This window comes from Notolepis coatsorum (genome assembly GCF_963971535.1).
Source record: "Notolepis coatsorum genome assembly, chromosome: 3".
In the NCBI taxonomy this organism is placed as follows: domain Eukaryota; kingdom Metazoa; phylum Chordata; class Actinopteri; order Aulopiformes; family Paralepididae; genus Notolepis; species Notolepis coatsorum.
Genome location: NC_140167.1, coordinates 170,949,028 through 170,973,922, shown reverse-complemented (window position 1 = coordinate 170,973,922; position 24,895 = coordinate 170,949,028). Strand labels below are relative to the sequence as shown.

The 24,895-nt window shown below is 43.2% G+C and overlaps 1 protein-coding gene across 1 annotated transcript in view; it reads right to left on the bottom strand.

Annotated features, from left to right (window-relative positions):
• Positions 1–1,749: 1,749 nt before the first annotated feature.
• Positions 1,750–24,895, bottom strand: part of vwa8 (von Willebrand factor A domain containing 8) — a 238,558-nt gene continuing 215,412 nt past the window's right edge. The window contains exon 26 of the mRNA XM_084309724.1: positions 1,750–3,092. Within this exon, the coding sequence (XP_084165850.1) occupies positions 2,937–3,092 (156 nt within the window). The 3' untranslated portion in view covers positions 1,750–2,936. The remainder of the gene's footprint in view (positions 3,093–24,895) is intronic.

Here is a 24,895-nt window from a genome sequence, read left to right as displayed (position 1 = left end):
AGTCAAGTCAAGTCAAGTCAAGTCAAGTCAAGTCAAGTCAAGTCAAGTCAAGTCAAGTCAAGTCAAGTCAAGTCAAGTCAAGTCAAGTCAAGAGTTTTATTTGTCACGGCATACAAGTATACAGTGAAATGCAGGGGGTCTTGCCCGCAACGATTGTGCAATAATACAATAATAAGAATAGGATGAGAATAAGACATTTGTAGATGAAAATAAGACATTTGTGGATGAGAATAAGACATTTGTGGAGGAAAGCGATAGCAGTGATTGGAGGATCAAGAAAAGAGGGGGCGCAGTTTGAAACCCATTACGTGCATGCAATCAATTGAGAGCAACAAATTGCACAAAAACCACTGCCTCTAGAGTGGCTGGAGTGGATGTATACGGTATGATGTGTGTGTGTGTGTGTGTGTGTGTTGGTGACCACCCTGCTCATTGCGTCTCACCACCAGATGTTTACCGGACACTTCTTACCATGAATCATCGCTGGGCTTCGGCCACAAGCTTATTGGTTGCAGGTGGTGTAGAGAGAAACAAAAGAGCCACAACACAGACTAACTATCCTCTCACCATATCCATGGAAACTCTTAGCGCATGAGAGCGAACCCCACTCTACTTCTTAATGCCCACATTTGGAGAGCGATGGGTGCAAAGATATTTGCCTTTGATGCACACAAGATGTGCCCAAGTGAGGAGAGCAGCTAGTCTCCCTGTCTCAAATCCCAGACGGCGACAAACCGCTGGAGTTTGTCCCCCGAAAGGTGCGACAAATATGAGTATTTATACCCACTCTAAATCTAAATCAGGTAATACAAAAACACTTAATTGTTAGGGTTGGGTACTGATCGAATTATATTGGTACTACCGATTCACGCTAGATCAATCAGTACCAGATTTCGGTACCTTTACATGTTTAATATAAGAGTGTAATATACTAGACAAGAGGGAGCATTTTCCACAATATATAGACCAGACGAGGTCAGAGGAGTTTGATAATATTTACTGAGGATGGCCAGATAATGTTGATCTTTAAACATTTTAAAACATAATCCATGATCACGTGATTTATTTTGTGTGGTGTGTTACAACAATAAATAACAAAATGTTCTAAATAAATAACAATGTTCAAATTGAGAAGTTATTTTTTTTACAAGTGAAATTGAGTTTTGATGTTATTACAGAGAGTTAAGTACCGAAAAAGGTACCGTTGGGTACTGATACCGAATTCCAGGAACTGGTACCGGTACCAGTTCAAATGTGAACGGTACCCAACCCTAGTGACCCCTTGTTGACCTGTTCAGTTACGCTGGCTCTCATTACGTCCTCTTGAAGTTGGCAGGCTTTAAAATTTGAAAGTACAACGTCTTCAATATTGCCACGTCTTGTATGCAAAATCTTTTTTTCTTCAAAGTAATACGTAAGTAAATGGGTTCAGATAAATGTAGTGGAGTAAAAAGTAAAAATGTTCCCCCAAAAATGAAAACACTCAAGTAACGTACAAGTACTGTAGCTTACTTCCAAAACATGAGTAAAAGTACTAAGGGGTATACTACCCAACCCTAGTAATCGTTTTAGAGGAAAATACTTGTTTCTTCTCTTTCCCATCGTCACCATCGTTCTACTCACATACATGATATTATAAAGTCATAATAAAACAACAGGAGACAGAAGAAACAAATATTTTCCTTTATTAAAACACAATTACTGTACATGATGAAGTGATCCGATCTCACCTTCCTCCGGCAGGAGAAAGAGGATCTGAGGTAATGCACTGGGACAGGAACGCTCTAAACAAACATGTCGTGTGTTTACACTTTGCACCAGCAGCGGAGGAGACTTCTTGGAAGCCACAAAACTTTAGTTCAGGGAATATACGGCGAACAGGGGCTATAGACGTCAAGTCGCCGTTAAGAGCTTCATCAGAGATTTATAAATAGACTCAAATCGTTAAGCCGACATCATGAGGTACTACATGTCAAGTGCTTGTAAGTGACTTTTTTTATACTCTCTAAAAGACTTGGAATCAACCCAAAAGGCAGAGGCGGGGGAGAGGGAGAGGGACGGAGGGAATGAGAGGGAGAAAATGAAGGAGGGAGGGAGAGAGAGAGGAAGAGGAAGGGATAATGAAGGAGGGAGAGAAAGAAGGAAGGGGTCAGTGAAGGTTGACAATATAAAAAGTTGCAGAAAATCTAGCGTCTAGCAGCATTGACTACACCAGGACACACCCCCTCACTACACCAGGACACACCCCCCCTCTAGGGTTCTCGTCTCATTAGCCGAACGGTACGAGAGGCGGTGACCGGACCTGGCTCCCGCCATTGATTGACATCCGTTCAATTGCTGTGAGCGATTGCTTTGGTCTGGTCCGCCTGTTGGGGGCGGGATGCTTTTGGCAGAGTTTTGCACTTTCGGGGGAATCCAATTGGTTGTGTTTGCGCTAGACATAATCAATCAATCAGAGGAATAGAGTAATTGACTCCATTTATAACAATTTGGCCCACGCTTGGTGTTAACCTATTGATGCCACTGTGGTGTAACTCTATGTGTGTGTGTGTGTGTGTGTGTTGTGTGTGTTAGCGTGCTGTGGCATGTGTTGTTAATGGCTGTGTGGACATGCAGTGTGTTGGTCTAGCGTGTGTGTGAGTGTGTGTGTGTGTGTGTGTGTGTTGTTAATGGCTGTGTGGACCTGCAGTGTGTTGGTCTAGCGTGTGTGTGTATGTGTATGTGTATGTGTGTGTGTGTGTGTGTGTATGTGTAGGTGTGTAGGTGTGTATGCGTGTAGGTGTGTGTGTGTGTGTGTGTGTGTGTGTGTGTGTGTGTGTGTGTGTGTGTGTGTGTGTGTGTGTGTGTGTGTGTGTGTGTGTGTGTGTGTGTGTGTGTGTATGTGTGTGTGTGTGTGTGTGTGTGTGATTGATCTCAGTCCCTAGCCTCCTGGCGTCTTACTCCTTGGCCAGCTCGACGGAGCTGGGCTTGGCTCCGATGGGAATTCCGTGTTTGTGCAGCGCTCCGATCAGGACGTCGCGGATGTCCTTGTTGTAGGAGTCGAAGTCGAAGACGTTCCGCACCACGTTGGCCAGGCCCTCGTCAGGGAATTTCTGTCAGGGGGGGAGGGAGAGGAAGGGAGAGGGAGGGAGGGAGGGAGGGGGGGAGGGAGAGGAAGGGAGAGGAAGGGAGGGAGGGAGGGAGGGAGGGAGGGAGGGAGGGAGGGAGGGAGAGAGGGAGAGAGAGTAAGTAGGGAAGGAGAGTTCTAGTTGAAACTTCACCAGAGGGCTCATTGGACGTCACGCCCCACCTTAACCCTAACTTTAAAGGTGCTGTAAGTGGTATTTTATTGTTAAGATAAGTGTTAAATAGCTCTACATTCTAACAGCCGTCACTGATATAGATTGTCTGGTCAGTAACATGGGTCTCCCAGTCCCTCCACTCTGTAGTAAACACTAAATACATGTTCTGGTATCCCTTCCCACTTCATCCAATCAGGAGAGAGAACCCTGGATATTTGTACTTATTTGCTAACTGCACTGGCAGATTATTGTACCTGTTTCAAGCACATATTTGCTTAAAACTAGTTTTTATTTCTTATTTTTGCAGTGTGGAGTTCTCTCTCCTGATTGGTTAAAGTGAGAACGGGATACCAGCCTATGTATTTTGTGTTTACTGCAGAGCAGGAGGGACTGAGAGACCATCAGTGATGGATGTCGGAATGTCGAGCTATTCTTTTAATATGTAGACCACTTGTGTTAACAAAAGAATACCACTTACAATTTACAGCACCTTTAACCTCATTGGACGTCACACTCCACCTTAATTTACTGCAATGGACAGAACAGTGTATTTAGAAAAATAGGCCGTCAGTCACAGTCCTCAGTCGTGTTGACAATGCAATTTAGACACACGAATGATCAAAATGTTCTCATGTTATTTAATCTCATCTCATATTATTTAATCAAATTGTATTTAATCTCATGTTATTTAATCTAATTTTATTTAATCTCAAGTTATTTAATCTCATCTCATGTTATTTATGCAGGTGAACACCAGGAAGGCTGCAGGCCCAGATGGTATAACAGGACGCATACTTAAGTCCTGTGCAAACCAGCTTGCCCCGGTGTTCACCGCCATATTTAATCAATCCCTGGCGGAGTCAGTAGTCCCTGCCTGCTTCAAGATGTCTACCATCATCCCTGTACCGAAGAAACCCTCCCCAACATGTCCAAATGATTACAGACCGGTGGCACTCACCTCTGTGGTCATGAAATGTTTCGAGAGGCTGGTCAAGGACCACATTTGTGCCTCTCTCCCCAGTGATATGGACCCTATGCAATTTGCATACAGGACAAACAGGTCCACTGATGACGCGGTCTCCCAGGTACTGCACAGCACTCTCTCCCACCTTGACCGTCGGAAGGGGGGCTATGTGAGACTGTTGTTCATTAACTACAGCTCAGCGTTCAACACCATAGTCCCCACCAGACTGGTGGACAAGCTGATCGAGCTAGGCCTGAGCTCCGCCCTGAGCGCCTGGGTACTGGACTTTCTGAGTGAAAGACCCCAGGCGGTCAGGGTGGGGGGTCAGACCTCCAACACCATCACCCTGAGCATCGGGTCCCCCCAGGGCTGTGTTCTAAGCCCCCTGCTGTACTCACTCTACACACACGACTGTGTGGCCAAGTTCAGCTCCAACTCCATTGTGAAGTTCGCCGACGACACGGTGGTGGTGGGGCTGATCTCGGACAACGACGAGAAGGCCTACCGGGAGGAGGTTGAGGTACTGGAACGTTGGTGCCAGGACAACAGCCTGCTCCTGAACATTGGTAAAACCAAGGAGCTGATCGTGGATTATAGGAGAGGACAGCGGGAGACACACACACCACTGAGGATTAACGGGGCTACCGTGGACAGGGTGAGCAGCTTCAAGTACCTGGGGGTCCACATCTCAGAGGACCTGACATGGTCAACACACATAGGCACAGTAGTAAAGAAAGCGAAGCAGCGCCTCTACCACCTGAGACAGTTAAGGAAGTTCAGAGTATCGGGGAAGATACTCCAGTCCTTCTACTCAGGAGCTGTAGAGAGCATCTTGACCGGAAACATCACTGCCTGGTATGGGAACAGCACGGCACAGGACAAGAAGGCCCTACAGAGTGTGGTGCGCTCAGCCGAGCGTACCACGGGTATTGCGCTACCTCCCCTGCAGGCTCTATACAACAAGAGGTGCAAATCCAGAGCCTGCAGGATAATGAAAGACCCCCACCACCCCAATAACAGCCTGTTCCAGCTGCTGAGGTCAGGCAGACGCCTGCGAATTCTAGAGACTAAGACGGAGAGGCTTAGGCTAAGCTTCTTCCCCCAGGCCATCAGAGCCTTGAACAATGAACATTGAGAGACACAGAAACTGAACTATCCACACACAAGTACAATACACGACACGCACGCTGAGCACGCTCACACACTAGCAGCCACTTTAACACTCATGCCGCACACACGCACACTTATGGCCAGAGGAAAGGCCACTTAAAGTAGTACAACATCAGGAACAGTGTATTGCACTACTAAAGCTAACTAGCATGTCCTATATGCTCTGTAAATACTAATGTACAGATACCGAGATGGCACACCATGTACCTGTTTATTGCACTGTTTTATTGGATACTATTAATATGTTGTACCACTGTATTTTTATTGGATTCTATTATATGTTGTACCACTGTATTGCACATCGTCGCGGGCAAGACCAGCCGCATTTCATTGTATACCTGTATGCCGTGACAATTAAAACTCTTGAATCTTGAATCTTGAATCTTGAATTTAATCTCATCTAATTTTATTTCACCTAATCTTATTTCATCTCATTTCATCTCATCCTATCCTCCGGACAAATAGACTAATCTTTGATTAACACGTGAATCTAAATGAATCAATTAGAGTACTTTTCTTGTTTTATGTCGTAGCCTGTGTTACATTTTTCATTTATCAACGGTCCTCTGAGATTATAATAAAGACAGAATTTACTCTATTGAACTGGTCTCACGGAGACGTAAAGATAGAAAGAGTACTGAGAAAGAGTACTTACTCCTACACAACAAGGTAGAATCCAGATAAATAACTGTATGTGATCGCATGTCCCGTCCTCCTGGCAGACGATCAATAGCTGTGATTGATTAACACACACACATGTCCTGCCCACTGGATTATTGATTCACCACAGACCCCTCTCTCCTCTTTTCTCCATGACCCCCCCCCCCCCTCCCTCTCTCTCACTCAGATGCAAGGTCTCTAATGAGGCAAGGTCTCTAAGGGCAACCACCAGACCATAATAAGACTTCAGAGTACATGGAGATAGAGACAAAATGCTATTGGATAGAGCATTAAATACATACAATGTCACACGCACAAGCAGACACAGACACAGACACAGACACAGACACACACACACACACACACACACACACACACATACACACACACACACACACACACACACACACACACACACACACACACACACACACACACACACACACACACACACACACACACACACACACACATATAGAGTCCCCAGTCTTTTCCCTGGTGATTAATGGCTGGATGGGTATAAATAGCAGCCTATGGATGAAAGGAAGGGAGGAGAGGAGGAGAAGAGAGGAGAGGACGGAGAGGACACAAGGGGAGGAAGGAGCAGCCAGGTCTATGTAAACACAGCGTATAGATACCGGACATCATGTCCCCTGCTGTACCATACTGTTCCCGGCTGGAGAGAAAGAGAGAGAGAGAGAGAGAGAGAGAGAGAGAGAGAGAGAGAGAGAGAGAGAGAGAGAGAGAGAGAGAGAGAGAGAGAGAGAGAGAGAGAGAGAGAGAGAGAGAGAGAGAGAGAGAGACAGACACACACACACACACACACACACACACACACACACACACACACACACACACACACACACACACACACACACACACACACACACACACACACACACACACACACACACACACACACACACACACACACACACACACACACACACACACACACACACACACACACACACACACACACACACAGACAGAGACGGCTCCCCTCTCTGGTCCCCGCTCGCCCCCACCCTCTTTCCACCTAGCCTTTTTAAACATGCCATAGTTCAACCTCTTTTAAAAAAGGCTAACCTAGACGCGTCTACCTTAATGATAAGCAAGCAGTGCAAAAATGCTTCCGCATTCGTCACCGCACGCCACTACGGTAAAGCGCCTTTCTTTTCAGGCCCGCTTTGGGAGCTGTCGCGCGGAAATAGGCTGTCTATTGCCATTCTCTTTGACAAACTCTAACCTTAACCAGCTCCTTAACAGCGCCTAAACTTAACCGTTCTAACCTTAACCAACTCCGAAACAATGCCTAACCTTAACCTTAACCATGCCTAACCTTAACCATAGAAATTATATTGCCATTCTCTTTGACAAACTCTAACCTTAACCAGCTCCTTAACAGTGCCTAAACTTAACCGTTCTAACCTTAACCAACTCCGAAACAATGCCTAACCTTAACCTTAACCTTAACCATGCCTAACCTTAACCGGCGAAAGAATACACGCTAAAAAAAAAAATCACGTTAAAAAAAAAATATTCGATGGGATTCGAACTCGCCAGCAAACGAGCCATAGGATCCACAGCCATGTAGTCTTGCCAATTGAGCTATTTCTAGATACTGAATAAGGGGCGGTGACTTATATATATTGAGCTCCGCTCGTGTCGAACCAAGGCGGGATCTCATGCGCATGCGCGGGCACCTCGCGCGAGCACGCCGGCGCACGCACGCACCTGAGCGAGCACGCCGCCGCCGGTGCACGCACGGGCGCTGGGCGGCGGAAAATGAAAGGCGCATTACCGCACGCCACTACGGTAGAATGCTTCCGCATTCTTGCACTGCTTGCTTATCATTAAGGAAAACGCAACCTAGACCCCTCTCTTCCTGAGAATTATAGACCAATCTCCAAACTACCTCTGCTGTCCAAGGTGCTGGAGAAAATTGTGGCTGAGCAGCTTCTCATGGTTCTAGAAACCCATAATCTGCATGACCCATTCCAATCAGGCTTTCGGAAATTTCATTCCACCGAAACAGCCCTTCTTAAGGTTACCAATGACATTGTAATGGCTGCGGATGATGGTAAACACTCACTATTAGTTTTATTCACTCACTATTAGTTTTATTGGACCTCAGCGCAGCCTTTGACACAGTTGATCATGTGGTTATGGTGCGTAGGCTCAATGATGTGTTTGGGATCTCTGGGTCGGCACTGAGATGGTTCTCATCTTACCTAGCTGATAGAAGCTTTTCTGTGTCAGTGGGTCAGTTCATGTCGGACTCTACCCCACTGTCCTGTGGGGTTCCGCAGGGTTCTGTGCTAGGGCCAATGCTGTTCTCCCTATATATGTTTCCCCTAAGCCAGATTATTAAACGTTTTAATGGAATATTTTATCAATTTTATGCGGATGACATCCAATTGTATTGTTCTTTTAAGCCCAGTGAGTGTAATCGTTTTTGCATTATTAATGAATGCATCGATGCCATCAAGAGCTGGATGGCTGATAATTTCCTTCAGCTTAATGCAAGTAAGACAGAAGCCCTCATTATTGCTCCCGACCACATCATCCCCATTATAAAAAATTCTATTGGACCCTTGGGTCAGTGTGTCAAACCTCATGTGAGGAACTTAGGTGTAATTTTTGATGACTCTCTGTCTTTTAACAGCCATGTCAACCAGCTCACACGGTCATGTTTTTATCAGCTCAGAAACATTGCCAAATTAAGATTTGTTGTTTCTAGAGCTGAAATGGAAATGATCATCCATGCTTTTATTTCATCACGCCTGGACTATTGCAATTAAATTTTTACCTGTCTGGATAAATCTGTGCTAAACCGCTTGCAAATCATTCAAAACGCAGCGGCAAGGCTTTTAACTGGGACAAGTAGGCGTGCCCACATCACCCCTATTTTATCCACTCTACATTGGCTCCCCATTAATTATCGTGTCCATTTTAAAATTCTTGTTTTAAGTTTTAAAGCCCTCCAAGGTAGATCCCCTGTGTACATTTTTAATTTACTGCGCCCCTACTCCCCCAGTCGTGCACTTAGGTCCTCCCACCAAAATCTCCTGGTTGTCCCACGGACCCGGTTAATAACAAAAGGTGACCGGTCCTTCCAATTTATGGCCCCTACCCTTTGGAACACCCTCCCCCTTTCTATGCATTCACTTGACTCCCTATCCACTTTTAAGGAACAGTTGAAAACGTTTTTATTCAGACAGGCTTTTAAATAATTCCTGGTTGTATACGTTGTTTATTTATTTATAATTGTTGTTTTGTTTTTAGTTGCACTCATATTTAGTTATTTAATTGTAACTATGCCTATGCTTACGATGTGTCAGAATTGTTTTATGTGTAGTGCGTTCATCTCTATGTTGCTATGTTTTACTTCTGTGAAGCACTTTGTGATTTTATCTGAGAAAGGTGCTATACAAATAAAGTTTACTTACTTACTTACTTACCCTTTTGGTCCAGAGGAGAAAGGTCACTGCCGTCAGTCAGAAGACAGAAATGATCCCTGGAAATGATGAGTGATTCTGTGTCTGTTTCAATGAATAAACGTATATGAACACCTAAGTCTTCATTTATCGAGGAAGTCAGAATGTGTGCATGTGGAACTGTCTGAATAAACGTATATGAACACATAAGAGAGGCACTGGAGACACAGTATCTAATCGCTGATGTCCGCTGGGGAAAAAAACTCCAAATCTCTAAGAAGAAGACATTCAGGAATATTTCTGAAAGATTATAGAAACCATTCATATAATGGCGAGGAATTCTTACTGTTCAAATTACACCCATGTAGTTATAAGTTATGTAGACTTGACTTCCGGTTTGACGACAGTATGTGACAGTCGCACTGTCACAAGCTCCGCTCCAGTTTTTGTTAATTTCGCTTAAAAACCTACTTTATACAACACTAATGTGTTTAAACCTCGACGTATATATTAACTAAGACCTTCAATTAACTATATCAATAGGGAAAATCAGTATGCCAGCAAAGAAAGATAATACAAAGAGCCGTGAAGCAGATACTCCAACGGCAGACGGTGCGGTGACACGCTCCACTGTGAAAGAAAAAGCAGAAGCTATAGAGAATAAAAAGCTCGACAATCTCATGGATTCCAACATTCCTATGACCTCATCCGAGACAGACATGGAGAGTACTTCACCCGATTTCAAAACGCTGACAGCTCTGATAAAGATCTTAACCGACAAGGTTAATAATATAGCTAGAGCTGTGGAGAGAGCCGAAGCTAATGCTATCGCATATAAGTTAGCTATAGAGGCTAAACTTGTTGACATCAATGCACAGGCTGTAGTACAATCCGATCGCATAACGGCGGTTGCAAATACTGTGAACGAATACTCACTGAAACAAGAGGAGAAGAATAAGGAACTATTTGAGACTATCGCCGTAGTATCGAAGGAGACTCAACTGGGAGACAAACGTCTTTGGCAGATGATCCAGGACAACAAGGAGGAAAACTTGGTCAAACTGCTCGAAATCGAACGTCACGCCCGCAGATTTAACCTCCGTATAGTGGGTTTGGATGAATCAGTCGATTGCACAGATGCCAAGTTTGCTGCAGTGCTAGTCGAAATTCTAGGTCCTGAAATCCTACCTACAGAACCGATAGTGGACAAACGTTACAGAATTGGCATCGTAAACTACAACAACAACAACAACAACAACAACAACAACAACAAGGAAAGAGTGATCATTGCTAGTCTACGGGAAACTGTAACAAGAGACATGATTATCAGGGAATCACGCAAGAAATGGGGAAAACTGATATACAAAAGGAAAAAAGTGTGGTTCTATGAGGACATGTGCAAAGATGCCATAACTCTACGGGGCCGCTACAAGGATGTAGTACATCGGCTATATGAGAAAGGTCTCCACCCCATCCTACGGTATCCAGCCATTCTTTCCATTGTGGAGGGGGAGGGAAAGAGATTCGTGCTACGTTCGCTTGAGGCGGCAGAAGACTACATGAAGAATATAAAAAGTGGATGACAAGATTCATCTTTCATGGATAACTTTGCAATTGCATGGACATCAAAAACGGCATCATACAAGCTTTTGACAACATTGAGGGATAAGTCATTTGATATAAAACGCTAAACACCATATATAGATTCATGGTAATATGCAGGTCATGATTTGATACCGACTATTTTGGAATATTCTAGAATTTTCTATTCTCTTTTTTTACTCGAAGGCTATGAATTATAATGGAATATACTGGAATACACTGGACTGTTATTGCTCTATGACACGAGAATGTACTGGAACATTATAACAACAATCTGCAAGTCATGAGCGGCTGACAGCATTCTGGAACATAATGCCTTTTTCAATGATGGCCCCGGAAAATAATAACGGTATGAGACTTGGTCATGAAGTAGATGTGAAGAACAACGACCACCATAACAGATTAATGATCACTCATGACGGGGGACGATCTGCATACAAGTATTTAAAAATCTCCTTGTCATTTAGATGTGTAAACATGCAAAGTTATTTAAAAAAAATAATTTAAGTAGTTATTCCCTGATTTTATGGGTTTCGATATCTAATTCTAAACATCATTAATTCTTATTCTTTATTTCTTTATTCTGAAATGTTCTAACCAATACATGGTAGTAGAAGGTTTAAAAAAAAGAAGAAAAAAAAGAGGTTTAAATGAGTATACTAATTGAGGTATATTTTTCATTTTGTTTAATTACATTAACGGGAGAGTGGCTTGGCTACAGGTGACATTCTATTAAATTAGAATTAAAAGTATAGATTCTATGGTATACATAGGAAAGCTTAGGATAAATTGCTCATTCTGGGCTGACCGGAGGTGCAGGAAAGGAAGAAGTTGTACGCGAAGGAGGTATCAAATAGGTACCTTGTACGGCTCTGTAAGGGAGGGGGGATCAGGGGTTTATTTGTATATATGTATGTTTTTATGCTCGGCTCTCAACGGGACCTCAACAGTGGGATGTAAATCCATTGTGAATTCGCACTCCAGAAGTATTACCAACAAATACAAAACAATATGTATAGATTATGGCTAGTTTGAATATTATGATCTGGAACACAATAAATAATCAACATAAACGCAAAAGCGTGCTCACATTGATAAAAAACAAACAGGTTGATGTGGCTCTCTTAAGCGAAACGCACATTTTAGTGGGAGACAAAGCTACGTTAGCGGATAACACGTACCATAACATTAGTCACTCTTCCTTTGGAACGAGAACCTGTGGAGTTCAAGTTCTTTAATAGTTGTCATACAGAAGTACAGAATACTTTCATACAAAATGCTTCTTACTGTTACGCTCCAGAGACTGTGCTAGACAAGATAGTATCAAATAACATAATAACATAATATAGCATGAATTTAGAAGAAGAAAATGAGGTCACAGTGTTCGGTATAGACATATGTACAATGTTCTGAGTTACCATATATGTTGGAGTTGCTATAGTCGTGAAACGGAAATTGAATATTGAATTGAAGGGAGTATGGTCTGATGCAGATGGTCGGATAACCATAGCTAAGATTATACACAAGAATAGGAAAATAGCGTTGGTAGCGGTATATGCCCCAAATCTATACGAAGCTAATTTATACACTACACTTACCGGAAAAATGTTAGACCTTCCAGAATACTCATTTATAATTAGTGCAGATTTTAATGCCATCTGGGATCCTGGGTTGGATAAATCTTATCCCACCTTTTCCAACGAACAAAAAAATGCATCTAAAGCGTTAAAGGATTGGTCGAAGAATACAGGTGTAAATGATCTATGGCGATCACTCAACCCCACGACCCGGAAGTACTCTTGTCGATCAGCAAGACATAAAACACTTTCCAGAATAGATTATTTATTCCCACCCCCGAGACTATTTGATAACTATGACATGGAGATGGTACCCAATGCATTATCAGATCACTGTTATTTACACCTAAAAGGATCATTTGGTATACTGTCATCCCGAGCCCCAAGATGGCGATTTAACACGATACTGCTGAATAACAAGGAATTCATTACACAACTCAAAGAAGCTCTTTCAGTATTCCTACTAGAGAATGTGAAATCGGTGCCGGACCCTAGAATATTATGGATGTCGGTAAAGGGAATGATCAAGGATTTCACTGATAGCTTTTCCTCCAAAATACGCAAGAATCGATGCTCAAAACTGGCAGAACTGGAAACGCTTTACTCTACGTTATTTACTTCTTTACAATACAACAACTCGGTTCGACTGGAATCTCAAGTTAATGTACTAAAAACAGAGATTAACGCCATTTATAAACAACAATCTGAAGTACAAATACGTAGCACAAGACAACAGTATTACTCTCAAGGTTCCAATCCAAGTCACCTACTAGCTATGCGATTAAGAGGTAACGCAAAATTTGCAGATATAACTACCATTAAAGCACAACAAGGACCTGTAACAGACACTAAAAAAATAAACACGACATTCAAAGAGTTCTACTCCAACTTGTATGAATCAGAAACGACCTTCGATCAAAACAAAATGGACACATATCTTAATCAAATTAACCTCCCCAAACTTTCGGAGGATGACGCTAAACAGTTAGAAACACCTATCACACTAGAGGAACTCAGGAAGGCCATATCCGAAATGCAAAGTGGTAGGGCTCCTGGAAGAGACGGTATCCCACCAGAAATGTACCTCTCATGCTGGGACATAATTGGACCCCTATTACTTAATATGATTTTATACTCAGTCAAGGAGGGGAACTTCCATAAGAACGACAATATTGCACTCATAACAGTCCTCCTTAAAAAAGACAAAGACCCCACCGAGTGCGGTAGTTATAGACCCTTAAGCCTCCTCGGAACCGATATCAAACTGTACTCTAAGGCAGTGATTCCCAACCTGGGGTCCGCCAGGGAGAGCAGGGGGTCCGCCAGACCGCAGATGATTTGAGGTCTATTTTCACCAGTTTTTCTGTAATTTTTTTTTCTTTCAGAGAAATATTTAATTAGCATATTTGTATCATCAGAAGCATGAATAGTCTCTCCACTACAATAAAAAATAAAGATAAATAAATAAACATCTAGACATGATTTTTGAACGTTAACAGTACGCGAATCAGTTGACTGTATCACTTTCCGTAGCACGCTGCAGTCAGCCGCCAGAGGCGAACATGTGTGACAAACGAAAAGGAGATGACGGCAGCTCATCTGCAAAAAAGGTTAGGACCTACAGCAATCGCGATAATTACATCACCATGGGCTTCACTGAGGGACCAGACAAACGACCTGAGTGTGTGATTTGTGGAGAAAAGTTGGCAAACTCGAGCCTGAAGCCCAGCAAGCTGAAAAGACATCAGGCGTCTAAGCACCCAGAAACAGTTGGGAAGGACGCAGACTTTTTTCTGAGGAAAGAACAGTCTCTCAAGGCGAACAAGCCTGTTGATGTTAGAGTAGCGTGGAGCAGGGGTGGCAGTGATTTACAGAAGGCTACCAAAGCCTCCTTTGAGTGTTCGCTTTTAATTGCAAAAGTAAAGAAACCGCACAATATTGGCGAGCAGCTCATCAAACCAGCCTGTATCAAAATGGTTGAGAAACTGTGCGGCCCACAGGTGGCGGATAAACTAAAATCAGTACCACTCTCGAACAATGTAGTGAAAGACCGAATTGATAAGATGTCAGGTGATTGCGAGCAGCAGCTGTCAGAAAAGCTTAGAAAGGGTCCATTTGCCATACAACTTGATGAAACTACAACTGTCGCAGACGAGGCTGTGCTCATCGTTTATGTGCAGTATATCGAAAATGAGGATCTGAAGCAGGACATTCTCATGTCAGTCAACCTTACTACCACCACTCGAAGTGAGGATATTTTTACTGCAGTGGATTCTTACTTCATGTCCCAAAACCTCTCTTATGAGAATTTAGTTGCATGCTGTTCCGATGGAGCTGCCTCAATGATGGGAAAAAACAAGGGATTTAACAGTTGCTTGAAACAGAAGGCCCCCCACTGCATAATATTTCACTGTATGATCCATCGCCAGGCACTGGCCAGCAAAAAACTGTCTGACGACCTCAGTGAAACACTCGCAACTGTAGTCAAAGTTGTTAATTTCATCAAAGGACGCCCCACCAACAAGCGTCTATTTGCGCAGTTATGCGAGGATGAGGCACACCAAACGCTCCTGCTGCACACAGAGGTGCGTTGGCTATCACGGGGCCGAGTGCTTGTGCGCTTCATGGAACTACAAGAGAAAATAGAAGAATTTCTTGAAACTAATAACCCAGCGCTTTCAGAGAAAATGACAGTCATTCTGGATCAAAACTGCATACCTGGCTGACATCTTCACTCTCTACAATGAAACGAACAAGCGTCTCCAAGGCGCAGAGGCCAACATCATGCAATGTAAAGAGGCGCTCGACGCATTCGTGCGTAAACTGGATTATAGAGTCAGGAAAATGGATAAGGGAGAGAGCTGCAACAGTTCCCCTTACTGCAGAAGCAATGCAGAGATAACACTGTTCCCGTGTCTCTTCGTCGTGAGTTTACCAGCCATATGATCGCATTGCAAAAAGAGATTAAATCACGGTTCGCTGACACAGATGAATACCTATCCAAGGAAGCGTGGGTATTGGATCCCTTCATTGCCAAAGTTGAGGATGTGGAATACCTTGATTGCGAAGATGAGCTCACTGACATCCAGGTCGACTCTGTCTCAAAGAAGTATTTCCAGGTATGATAATGTATGTAATGCGTGTGTGCATGTGTGTGTGTGTGGTCTGTCTGTGTGTCTGTGTGAGTGTTTGTGCCTGTGCGTGTGTCTGTGTCTCTGTGTCTGTGTCACCGTTCTACCGTTGATATCGTATTGGATGTATAGGCTATTCTGCGTCTAATGTAGGCTAGGCCCTGTAATAATAATAATAATAATAATAATAATAATAATAATAATAATAATAATAATAATAATAATAATAATAATAATAATAATAATAATAATAATGTGGACATGAGTGTTGGACACATTTAGCCTAAAAATATTTCATCCATTCCTCCATTACAGGAGCACGGATTTAAGAAGTTCTGGATAGTGAAGGGACCCATCATTGCTCCGAGGCTCGCACTGCATGCCACCACCAGGATTATACTCCCGTTCAGTACCACATATCTATCGGAAACGGCTTTCAGTGCACTTGTCGCCATCAAGACAAAAGCGCGCAACAGACTTGACGTACACAATGACTTCAGAATGGCTGTCACGCACATTACACCTGACATCTCAGGCCTGGCAGCGCACATGCAAGCCCAAGGTTCACATTAATGAACCTTCGTCACACCCAGCTAGGAGTAGGACAGATTCTCTCTGCTACTGATTCGAATTTCCTGTCTCATATTTAGTTTAATTTGTTGCATTGATTTGTTCCATAAATGCAAACCGTTCACCATTAGGGCCTGATTTGAGAGGATGAATACAGGATTTGAATATTGGCCAAACATTTTGAAATACATATGGTGCAAGATGAGATTTGTTGATTGAAGGCACAAGTCAAAGAAGCATAGTGGGTCTAATTGTGATGCATATGCCTGTGTATAAGCAGTTTGTTATTAAAATGACAAAAAAAAGTATTAAAATGACAAAAAAAAGTATTTTATGGTATTTTATTAGGAGGGGGGTCCAGGAATTTCATCAGACCCATCGGCCATGATTACAACAGGTATAATCACCTCCGAAATCTTTCCGGTATCACGCTCTTCTAGACAGGGTTGCCCTCTTAGTCCCGGACTATTTGATTTATAATTAGAACCTTTAGCACAATATATAAGACAATCCCAATTCATAGAACCAATCGTAATCAAGGGCACACAACACAAAATTAGTTTATATGCGGACGACGTAATACTGTTCATGCAAAACCCTAACACCGCAATGCGTCATCTTCTCAAGTTGATTGATGACTTTGGCGACCTATCGGGATTTAAGATAAATTGGCCAAAGTCGGCTTTCCTTCCACTTAACGCCCCTGCAAAAAATATATGCCTTCCAAAAGAAATACCAATGGTTAAACACTTTAGATGTTTGGGAGTTGAAATATTCCCTACCATAAGCCAAACGGTGAAGCACAATTACATAGAAATCCAAAATAAAATCAAATACGACTTTGACAGGTGGTCAAAACTTAAAAACTCAGTACAGGCACGGGTTTCAATAGTTAAGATGGATGTCTTACCTAGAATCAACTTCATCAGCTCAATGCTACCGTTACCCCCTCCAGATGGTTACTGGAAAAAATTACACTCTTCCGCATACAAATTTATTTGGAATAACAAACCATCCACGACACACCGCACAGAGAAACAAGCCGACGGAGGTATGGCATTTCCAGATTTTTTCCACTATTTTAAGGCGTACACTTTAAGACCACTGACAACCTGGTTTGATCCCCAAGCATCTGTATCCTGGAGAAATTTAGAAGTAAATATAGTAGCACCACAGAGACTGCAGGACATAGTATACACCAAATTATCAATTAAGCAATGCGAACTGAAATTTGGCCCCATAATTACTAATGCGATCCGGATATGGCGTGAAACACAAAAGAAATATTCTAACCCACATAAATGGCATAATCATACTCCCTTATTCAATAACAATGCACTCCTGATTGGAAAACGACCTATAAGATTCCCTAGATGGGAAAAGCAAGGCATACACACATTAGGAGATGTTTTCAACAAACAGGGTGTTTGTAGTTATGATGAAATACACAAAAAATTGTATCTCACCGGTTCCACATATTATTTTTACGCACAGTTATTGTTATGTTTGAAGGCTCACGGTGTTCCATTAAGGATACCAATTGTACACCACAGATACCACAAATTCTTCTATGAAAGAGAGACATCGAGAGGTTTTGTATCAGATTTTTATCATCAATTACTAACGTCCTCGTATGAAACCCTCCACCTAAACTCAGTCTGGAGGAGGGATATACCAGACCTGGAAAAATATTTTGATTGGCAAGAAGCCTGGGCAAATGTTCGACTTGCATCAAGGAACCCGGACCATCAACAAATCAATCTTAACTATATTCATAGGACATACTTGACTCCTATAAGACTGAACAGAATGGGTCTTAAACAAGACTCCAAAATGCTCCTTATGTACAAATGGGGACGAGGGGACATTTATGCACATGTACTGGGACTGCCCACCAGTTAAGATATTCTGGAAAGAAGTGACCCAGCAATTATCAAATCTCTTAACTCTGAATATACCTGTACACCAGTGGCGGCTGGTGGATTTTTCTCTTGGTGGGTCGATCATACCAAAAATGTACATGTACCAAGGCACAATGCCACACTGCACAAACACGCGCGTGCGCACGCATCGCGAAACCACACACTACTGTGTGCGTCAGAGAGCATCGGTGAAACCAAAAGCATACGGATATTTAAGTAGGTACAGTTACAGTACAACTATCACCATTGTCATCAATCAATATATGAGCACAGTCAGTCAAATGCAGCTAATATGCCCTACACAATCAGAGAGAGAGAGAGAGAGAGAGAGAGAGAGAGAGAGAGAGAGAGAGAGAGAGAGAGAGAGAGCGCAAGAGAGAGAGCGCGAGAGAGAGAGCGCGAGGGAGCGAGCGAGAGAGAGAGAGAGAGAGAGAGAGAGAGAGAGAGAGAGAGAGAGAGAGAGAGAGAGAGAGAGAGAGCGAGCGAGAGAGATATATCGCAAATCTACCTTGTTGTTAAGTTGACAGCAGGCAGAAGGGCTTGATAAAGTATATCCACTCCATTGTCCAGACTGTGTTGATGTCCATTGTCCATGCATGTCCCTCCACACTGCATCCATATATAGCTTGTTGTTAGCCAACAAGTACTGTGTGAGTGAAGAGCTGTGTCTTTGTCCATTTCCGCCTCGAACAGCCTGCAAACTACCTGGTGTTCTATCGCCATGCTCTAAGACAAACTCTAACCTTAACCAACTTTGAAAGAGTGCCTAAGCTTAACCGTCGAAAGAACTTGCAGTCACGCTCTAAGACAAATAGCTGCATCTCACAACAACACAACTATCTACCAACCTAGAATAAGCTAGAATAGAAACCTAGAAAGTGGCGTCGGCCAATCAGAGAGTGTCTCCGCGAAATGCGCCTACGAAAAAAAAAACTGACGTCGGCCAATCAGAGAGCGTCTCCGCGAAATGCGGCTACGGAAATTCTTGACGCTGCTATGGATGCTTACCTAGACCGCTTCAAATCGCGCCCGGTTTCCAACATAATACATCATATTTCAACGCACATCGCGTTACGCACTGATTGGCTGCGACGGATACAGCGATGACGCACTCAGAGCGTTATTGCGTCCAGCCCGAGCGAGAAATACGGCTAGGAGCCGCTAGGAGAAATGCGGCTATGCTCAATGAGTCACTTCCTGTTCAGGAAAACGATCGTTTTTTTTTTTATATATTAACGTTATATTGTGCATTGGAAACACAAACATACTTAAAATGAGTAAATATTATTAATTTTAAACATGTTTATATTATTTATAGGGCTATAAAAAAAATAAATAAAAAATGTCTTGTCTTCTCTATTTTAACCAGGGTTCACCAGGGGGGTCGGCGCCCGAGCGCCCCTAGTGGCGAGCCGCGACTGCTGTACACCCCTCTGTATTACTGCTGAATGATGTTTTTGAGTGTGCAGTATCTATACAGCTAAAGAGATTGGTTTTATCTGGTATCACAGTGGCTAAAAAGCTGATAGCATCACAATGGTTTCAACCGGAAAAAATTTGCCGGAAGGTCTGGATTCTTACATATCTCGATGTGATTTATCTAGAAATATCTACAGCCAGGGCCGGACTGGGGAAATAATTCATACCGGGAGATATAGCGCGAAATATAGCCCCAGTCAGGCCACTTTTTAAGCGGGGGGTCTGGGGGTCCCCCACCAGGATTTTTTTTGTTACAAAGACTTAATTTCCTGCATTCTGGTGAATTTTAGTGCATGTGAATCACAAACTAATGAGCCAACAATTGCTTAGTACAATGTACTGTTATGGACCTCAAATAAAACTGTTGTGGCACTAGCAATGCTACTCTCTCCACCTTCAAAAAGAAAAAAGCAAGAGCACAACATATTTTTCTATTTACTATTATAATACAGTTAACCACTCTCTCCTGTAAGGGCCTTTCTTTTTCTTTGTTTTATCCCTCTCTCCTCCACCCTTTCTCTTTCTTCCACTGTCCATCTTGACATCAACGTTAGCAAGCGGCAGCACGGCTCCATTGTGTGTGTGTGTGTGTCCGCGTGAGAGCGAATGAATGAATGAAAACTTTATTTAACAGATTGCAGAATGGGTACAATACAGTACGGCTCAATACATACAATTGTTAAGGGGATGCAGACCTGAGAAAGTCGTTTGTCTTGTTTCCATCAGGGTCCCCCATTTTCATTTCATATAGACATTTATGACATACACAACATACATGACATTTATGGCATAGGGACATATAGGTATTTAGTACTGATACATTTGTGACATAAGCGGTATTCAAATATACAGTACTGTTACCCCTAGATCCTGACAGAGTATGATGGGGAGGGGACTGTACATTAGGAGGGGGTGGGTGGGTGGGAGAGAAATATACATACGGCGGGGAGGGAATAATATATACATGCGGTGGGGAGGAGACTGTCTATTATGGTGGTGGGGGTTTTGGGCATTTACGGTGGCCAGTTTCGAATTGCAGCCTCCCGTAGGTGCTCTTTAAGAGCGGTTTTGAATGTGGGCAGGGATTCACATTCCTTTACAGCTTTGGGTAGGGCGTTCCACATTGTTGTGGCATAATTGCGAAATGTGTTTAGTCCTTTGTTTGAGCCGAATCTGGGTTTAACATGATTTGTTGAGCTTCCTCTGGTGTAGTGGTTGTGGTATTCACTGACCTTTGGGAAGTATTTTGACATGTACATGGGCACCCCGGTCGTATAGTGTATCTTGAAGACCAGGCCCATTGCAAGTTGCTGTACTCTGTCATCTACTCTACGCCATCCTAGGTTGTCAAAGTGGGCAGGGGTGAGGTGGGTTCTGGGGTTCAGGTCAAGTAGTAGTCTGACCAGTTTGTTTTGTGATGTTTGTAATTTTGTTTTAAGCGCCTTTGAGGTGCTTTGGTACCATGAGGTGCACGCATAGTCATAGTACCCTTGAATGAGTGCTCCTGCCAGAGTCTTCAGGGTATTCTTGTTTACCAGAGAGGAGATCCGGTACAAGAATCTAGTTCGTTGGTTGACTTTTTTTATTACATTGGATGCCATTTTGTCACAGGAAAGATTTGCCTCTAGGATGGAACCCAGGTAGGTAATTTCATCTTTCCTTGTGACAATATTGTCACCCACTGTAACTGAGAAGCCGTCGGTCTTGCTGAGTTTGTTATTTGAACCGAAGAGAATGGACTCTGTTTTGCCCATGTGTAATGATAGTTTGTTATCAGCGAGCCATATGCAGATTTTGCCTAGTTCCGTGCTGAGGGTTTTTTCAACCTGCAATTTGTTCTTGTCAGAGACCAGCAGGGCTGAGTCGTCCGCAAACAGGAACAAGTTGCAGTCACAGGCTGACGACATGTCATTTGCATAAATTAGGAACAGTAGCGGTCCTAGTATGCTTCCTTGTGGAACACCACAGCTCACTGTGAGGGGGGGGGATAGAGTACCGTTTACCTCTACCATCTGTTCTCTCCCCTCCAGGTAGGATTGCATCCAGCTCACTGATAAGCTATCAAAACCAATTGCCTTTAGCTTGTCCATTAGAATAGAGTGATTGACAGTGTCGAAGGCCTTTTGTAGGTCCAGCATGACCATGCCGCAGTATTTGCCCGCGTCCACCTCTTGTTTGATGTGGTCGTTCAAATAGAGGAGGCATGTGTCAGTGGAGTGGGACGTTCTGAAGCCAGATTGGAATTCGTAGATTTGATTTTTTTCCGCCAGGTACTTTTCGACCTGTTCGTAGACTATTTTCTCCATGACTTTCGAGATGGAGGTAAGAATAGAAACAGGGCGGTAGTTGCCTGGGTCTAATTTGCTGCCCTTTTTGTGCAGAGGGGTCACTCTCGCAATTTTGAAGTCCTTGGGGACGTGCCCCTGTTTTATAGAGAGGTTTATTATGTGTGTGATGACTGGGGTGATGGCGGCTGCTGCGTCTCTGAGGAATTTGGAGGGGATGTTGTCATGGCCAGTGGCCTTGTTAGGTTGGAGGGCGCTCAATTTTTTGAGTACCTCATCGGTTGTTACCATTTCAAGTTTGAAGTCGTCTTTGTGGACCCCTAGGTTTTTGTAGTATGCTACTATGTGTTCTACCCCATAATGCCCTGAGTGGGAGGGTAGTTTGTTTACCAGTGTTGTGGCTATGTTTGTGAAGAAGATGTTTAAGTAATTGGCTAGATCCAGCTTGTCTGTGATGAGCGTGTTGTCCGTCTTTATGTTTATGTTTGAGAATCTGGTTTTAAGTTTTTTACTGCAGCCTAGTTGATTATTGAGTAATTTCCAAAGTTTGCTGGGTTTGTTTTTGTTTTCCTTAGTTTTGTCGTTGATGAAATTTCTTTTTGCGGTTCTGATCATGGTGTTTACGTCATTTCTTAGTCTGTTTCTTTGGATTTTTAGTTCAACCACGTGGGCTTGGAGTTCACTGTTTGAGCTATTGGAAAGCTTTGTCTGACTTTTATGAAGTTCAGAGTAAGATGAGAGTAAGATAGTTCTCCAACTTTGTGCAGACAGTGAAATCCTGGTTGGTCCCCACCCATCTAGGTTATCTAACTATCGCGCTGCGCCGCCGCCACAACTAGAAACAATGGCCTGACAAAAAAAAAAAAAAAAAAATGTAATAATTTTTTATTTTTTTTTACCTGTGCAGGCCAGGCCACCGGGAAAACTCCCGGTGCTCCCGATGGCCAGTCCGGGCCTGTCTACAGCAAGAATTTTGGGTCTCAATTAATCCAAAATGACAATGTGGTTAGAAGTGGTGGAGAGAATAAAAGCTAGCATATAATGGTGGTGTCTGGTTAGGAGCGAATGATAATGGATGGATTATCCAATGGGGGGTCCGGGGGGCCTGTAACTGTTCCGCAACAGTAAGTTACTTCCGGGGTAGGCCTGATTGGCCCCGACAGGCACGTGACGCGGCAAACTCAGGACGCGCAACGAGGCTGCTGAGAGCTGTCGCGCGGAAATAGGCTGTCTATTGCCATTCTCTAACACAAACTCTAACCTTAACCAGCTCCTTAACAGCGCCTAAACTTAACCGTTCTAACCTTAACCAACTCCGAAACAATGCCTAACCTTAAGCTTAACCTTAACCATGCCTAACCTTAACCATAGAAAGAATATTGCCATTCTCTAAGACAAACTCTAACCTTAACCAGCTCCTTAACAGCGCCTAAACTTAACCGTTCTAACCTTAACCAACTCCGAAACAATGCCTAACCTTAACCTTAACCTTAACCATGCCTAACCTTAACCGGCGAAAGAATACATGTTAAAAAAAAAATCATGTTAAAAAAAAAAATTTGATGGGATTCGAACTCGTCAACAACGGACCGCAGGACCGCTGCTCTGCCAGGTGAGCTGAAGCGCTGAATGAAAATCATGGCGGATTTGGGCGGTTACATAATTCCGCAAGCGTGCCGCGCGGCAGAGAAAGTTGCGCGTCACGTGCCTGTCGGGGCCAATCAGGCCTACCCCGGAAGTAACTTACTGTTGCGGATAAGCTATAAGCGTCCGGGGGGGGGGGGGGGGGGGTGCGAGCAAGAGCATATGTGTGTAGGGTATTAGATAGCAGGTATTAGGGGTATATCTTGTGTAAGACATTTATCTAAATGGTGATTTCATTGGATGTGCACTGTTAATTAATGCTTGTATATCTAATCTTGTGTTGTCATGTTTGTTTATGTGTTTGTTTAAAAAATTATAAAAAAAATAAAATACAAAAAAAAAAGTTATGTAGACTTATTGAATGAGAGAGAGAGGGAGAGAGAGAGAGAGAGAGAGAGAGAGAGAGAGAGATAGATGGAGAGAGAGATGGAGAGAGAGCGAGAGAAAGATGGAGAGAGAGCGAGAGCGAGAAAGAGAAAAAGAGAGAAAGAGGTCCACTTACAAAACAAACACCCCATTGAGACCCTGCATGCAGAGTTCTGTAAGATTCTCCTACATGTCCAGAGGAAAACTACAAACAATGCATGCAGGGCAGAATTAGGCCGTTACCCACTAATACTAAAAATACAAAAAAGAGCAATTAACTTTTGGACACACCTAAAACAAAGTGACCCCCTCTCGTACCATTATCAAGCCCTGCAGTGCCAAGAGCTGAGGAGCATCAGGAACCCCCTTACCCAGCTGGTACTGAGGCTGAGTCCACAAACCTGCTCTCTTAACACACCTCAGGAACAGAACACATCACCAATCAGAATAAATCAAATTACTACACAGCTAAAACAAAACTACATCACCTATTGGAAAACACAAACAAAAGCACAGAGCAAAATGCAGTGCTATCTGGCTCTAAATTGACAGTACACCATAGCAGAAAAAAGAACCTTGACAAAATACAGACTGAGTGAGCACAGCCTCTCTGTTGAAAAGGGAAGGCACAGGAAACCCTGGCTTCCTGCAGAGCAAAGGCTGTGCTGTCATTGCATCCTCAGTGAGCCTGAAACTGAGTTGCACTTCCTCACCAAATGTGAAAAATATAAATATATTAGAGAAACGCATTTAAAAAAAATCACTTTTTCTTGCACTACCAGATACAGGAAAACTACCAGTCCT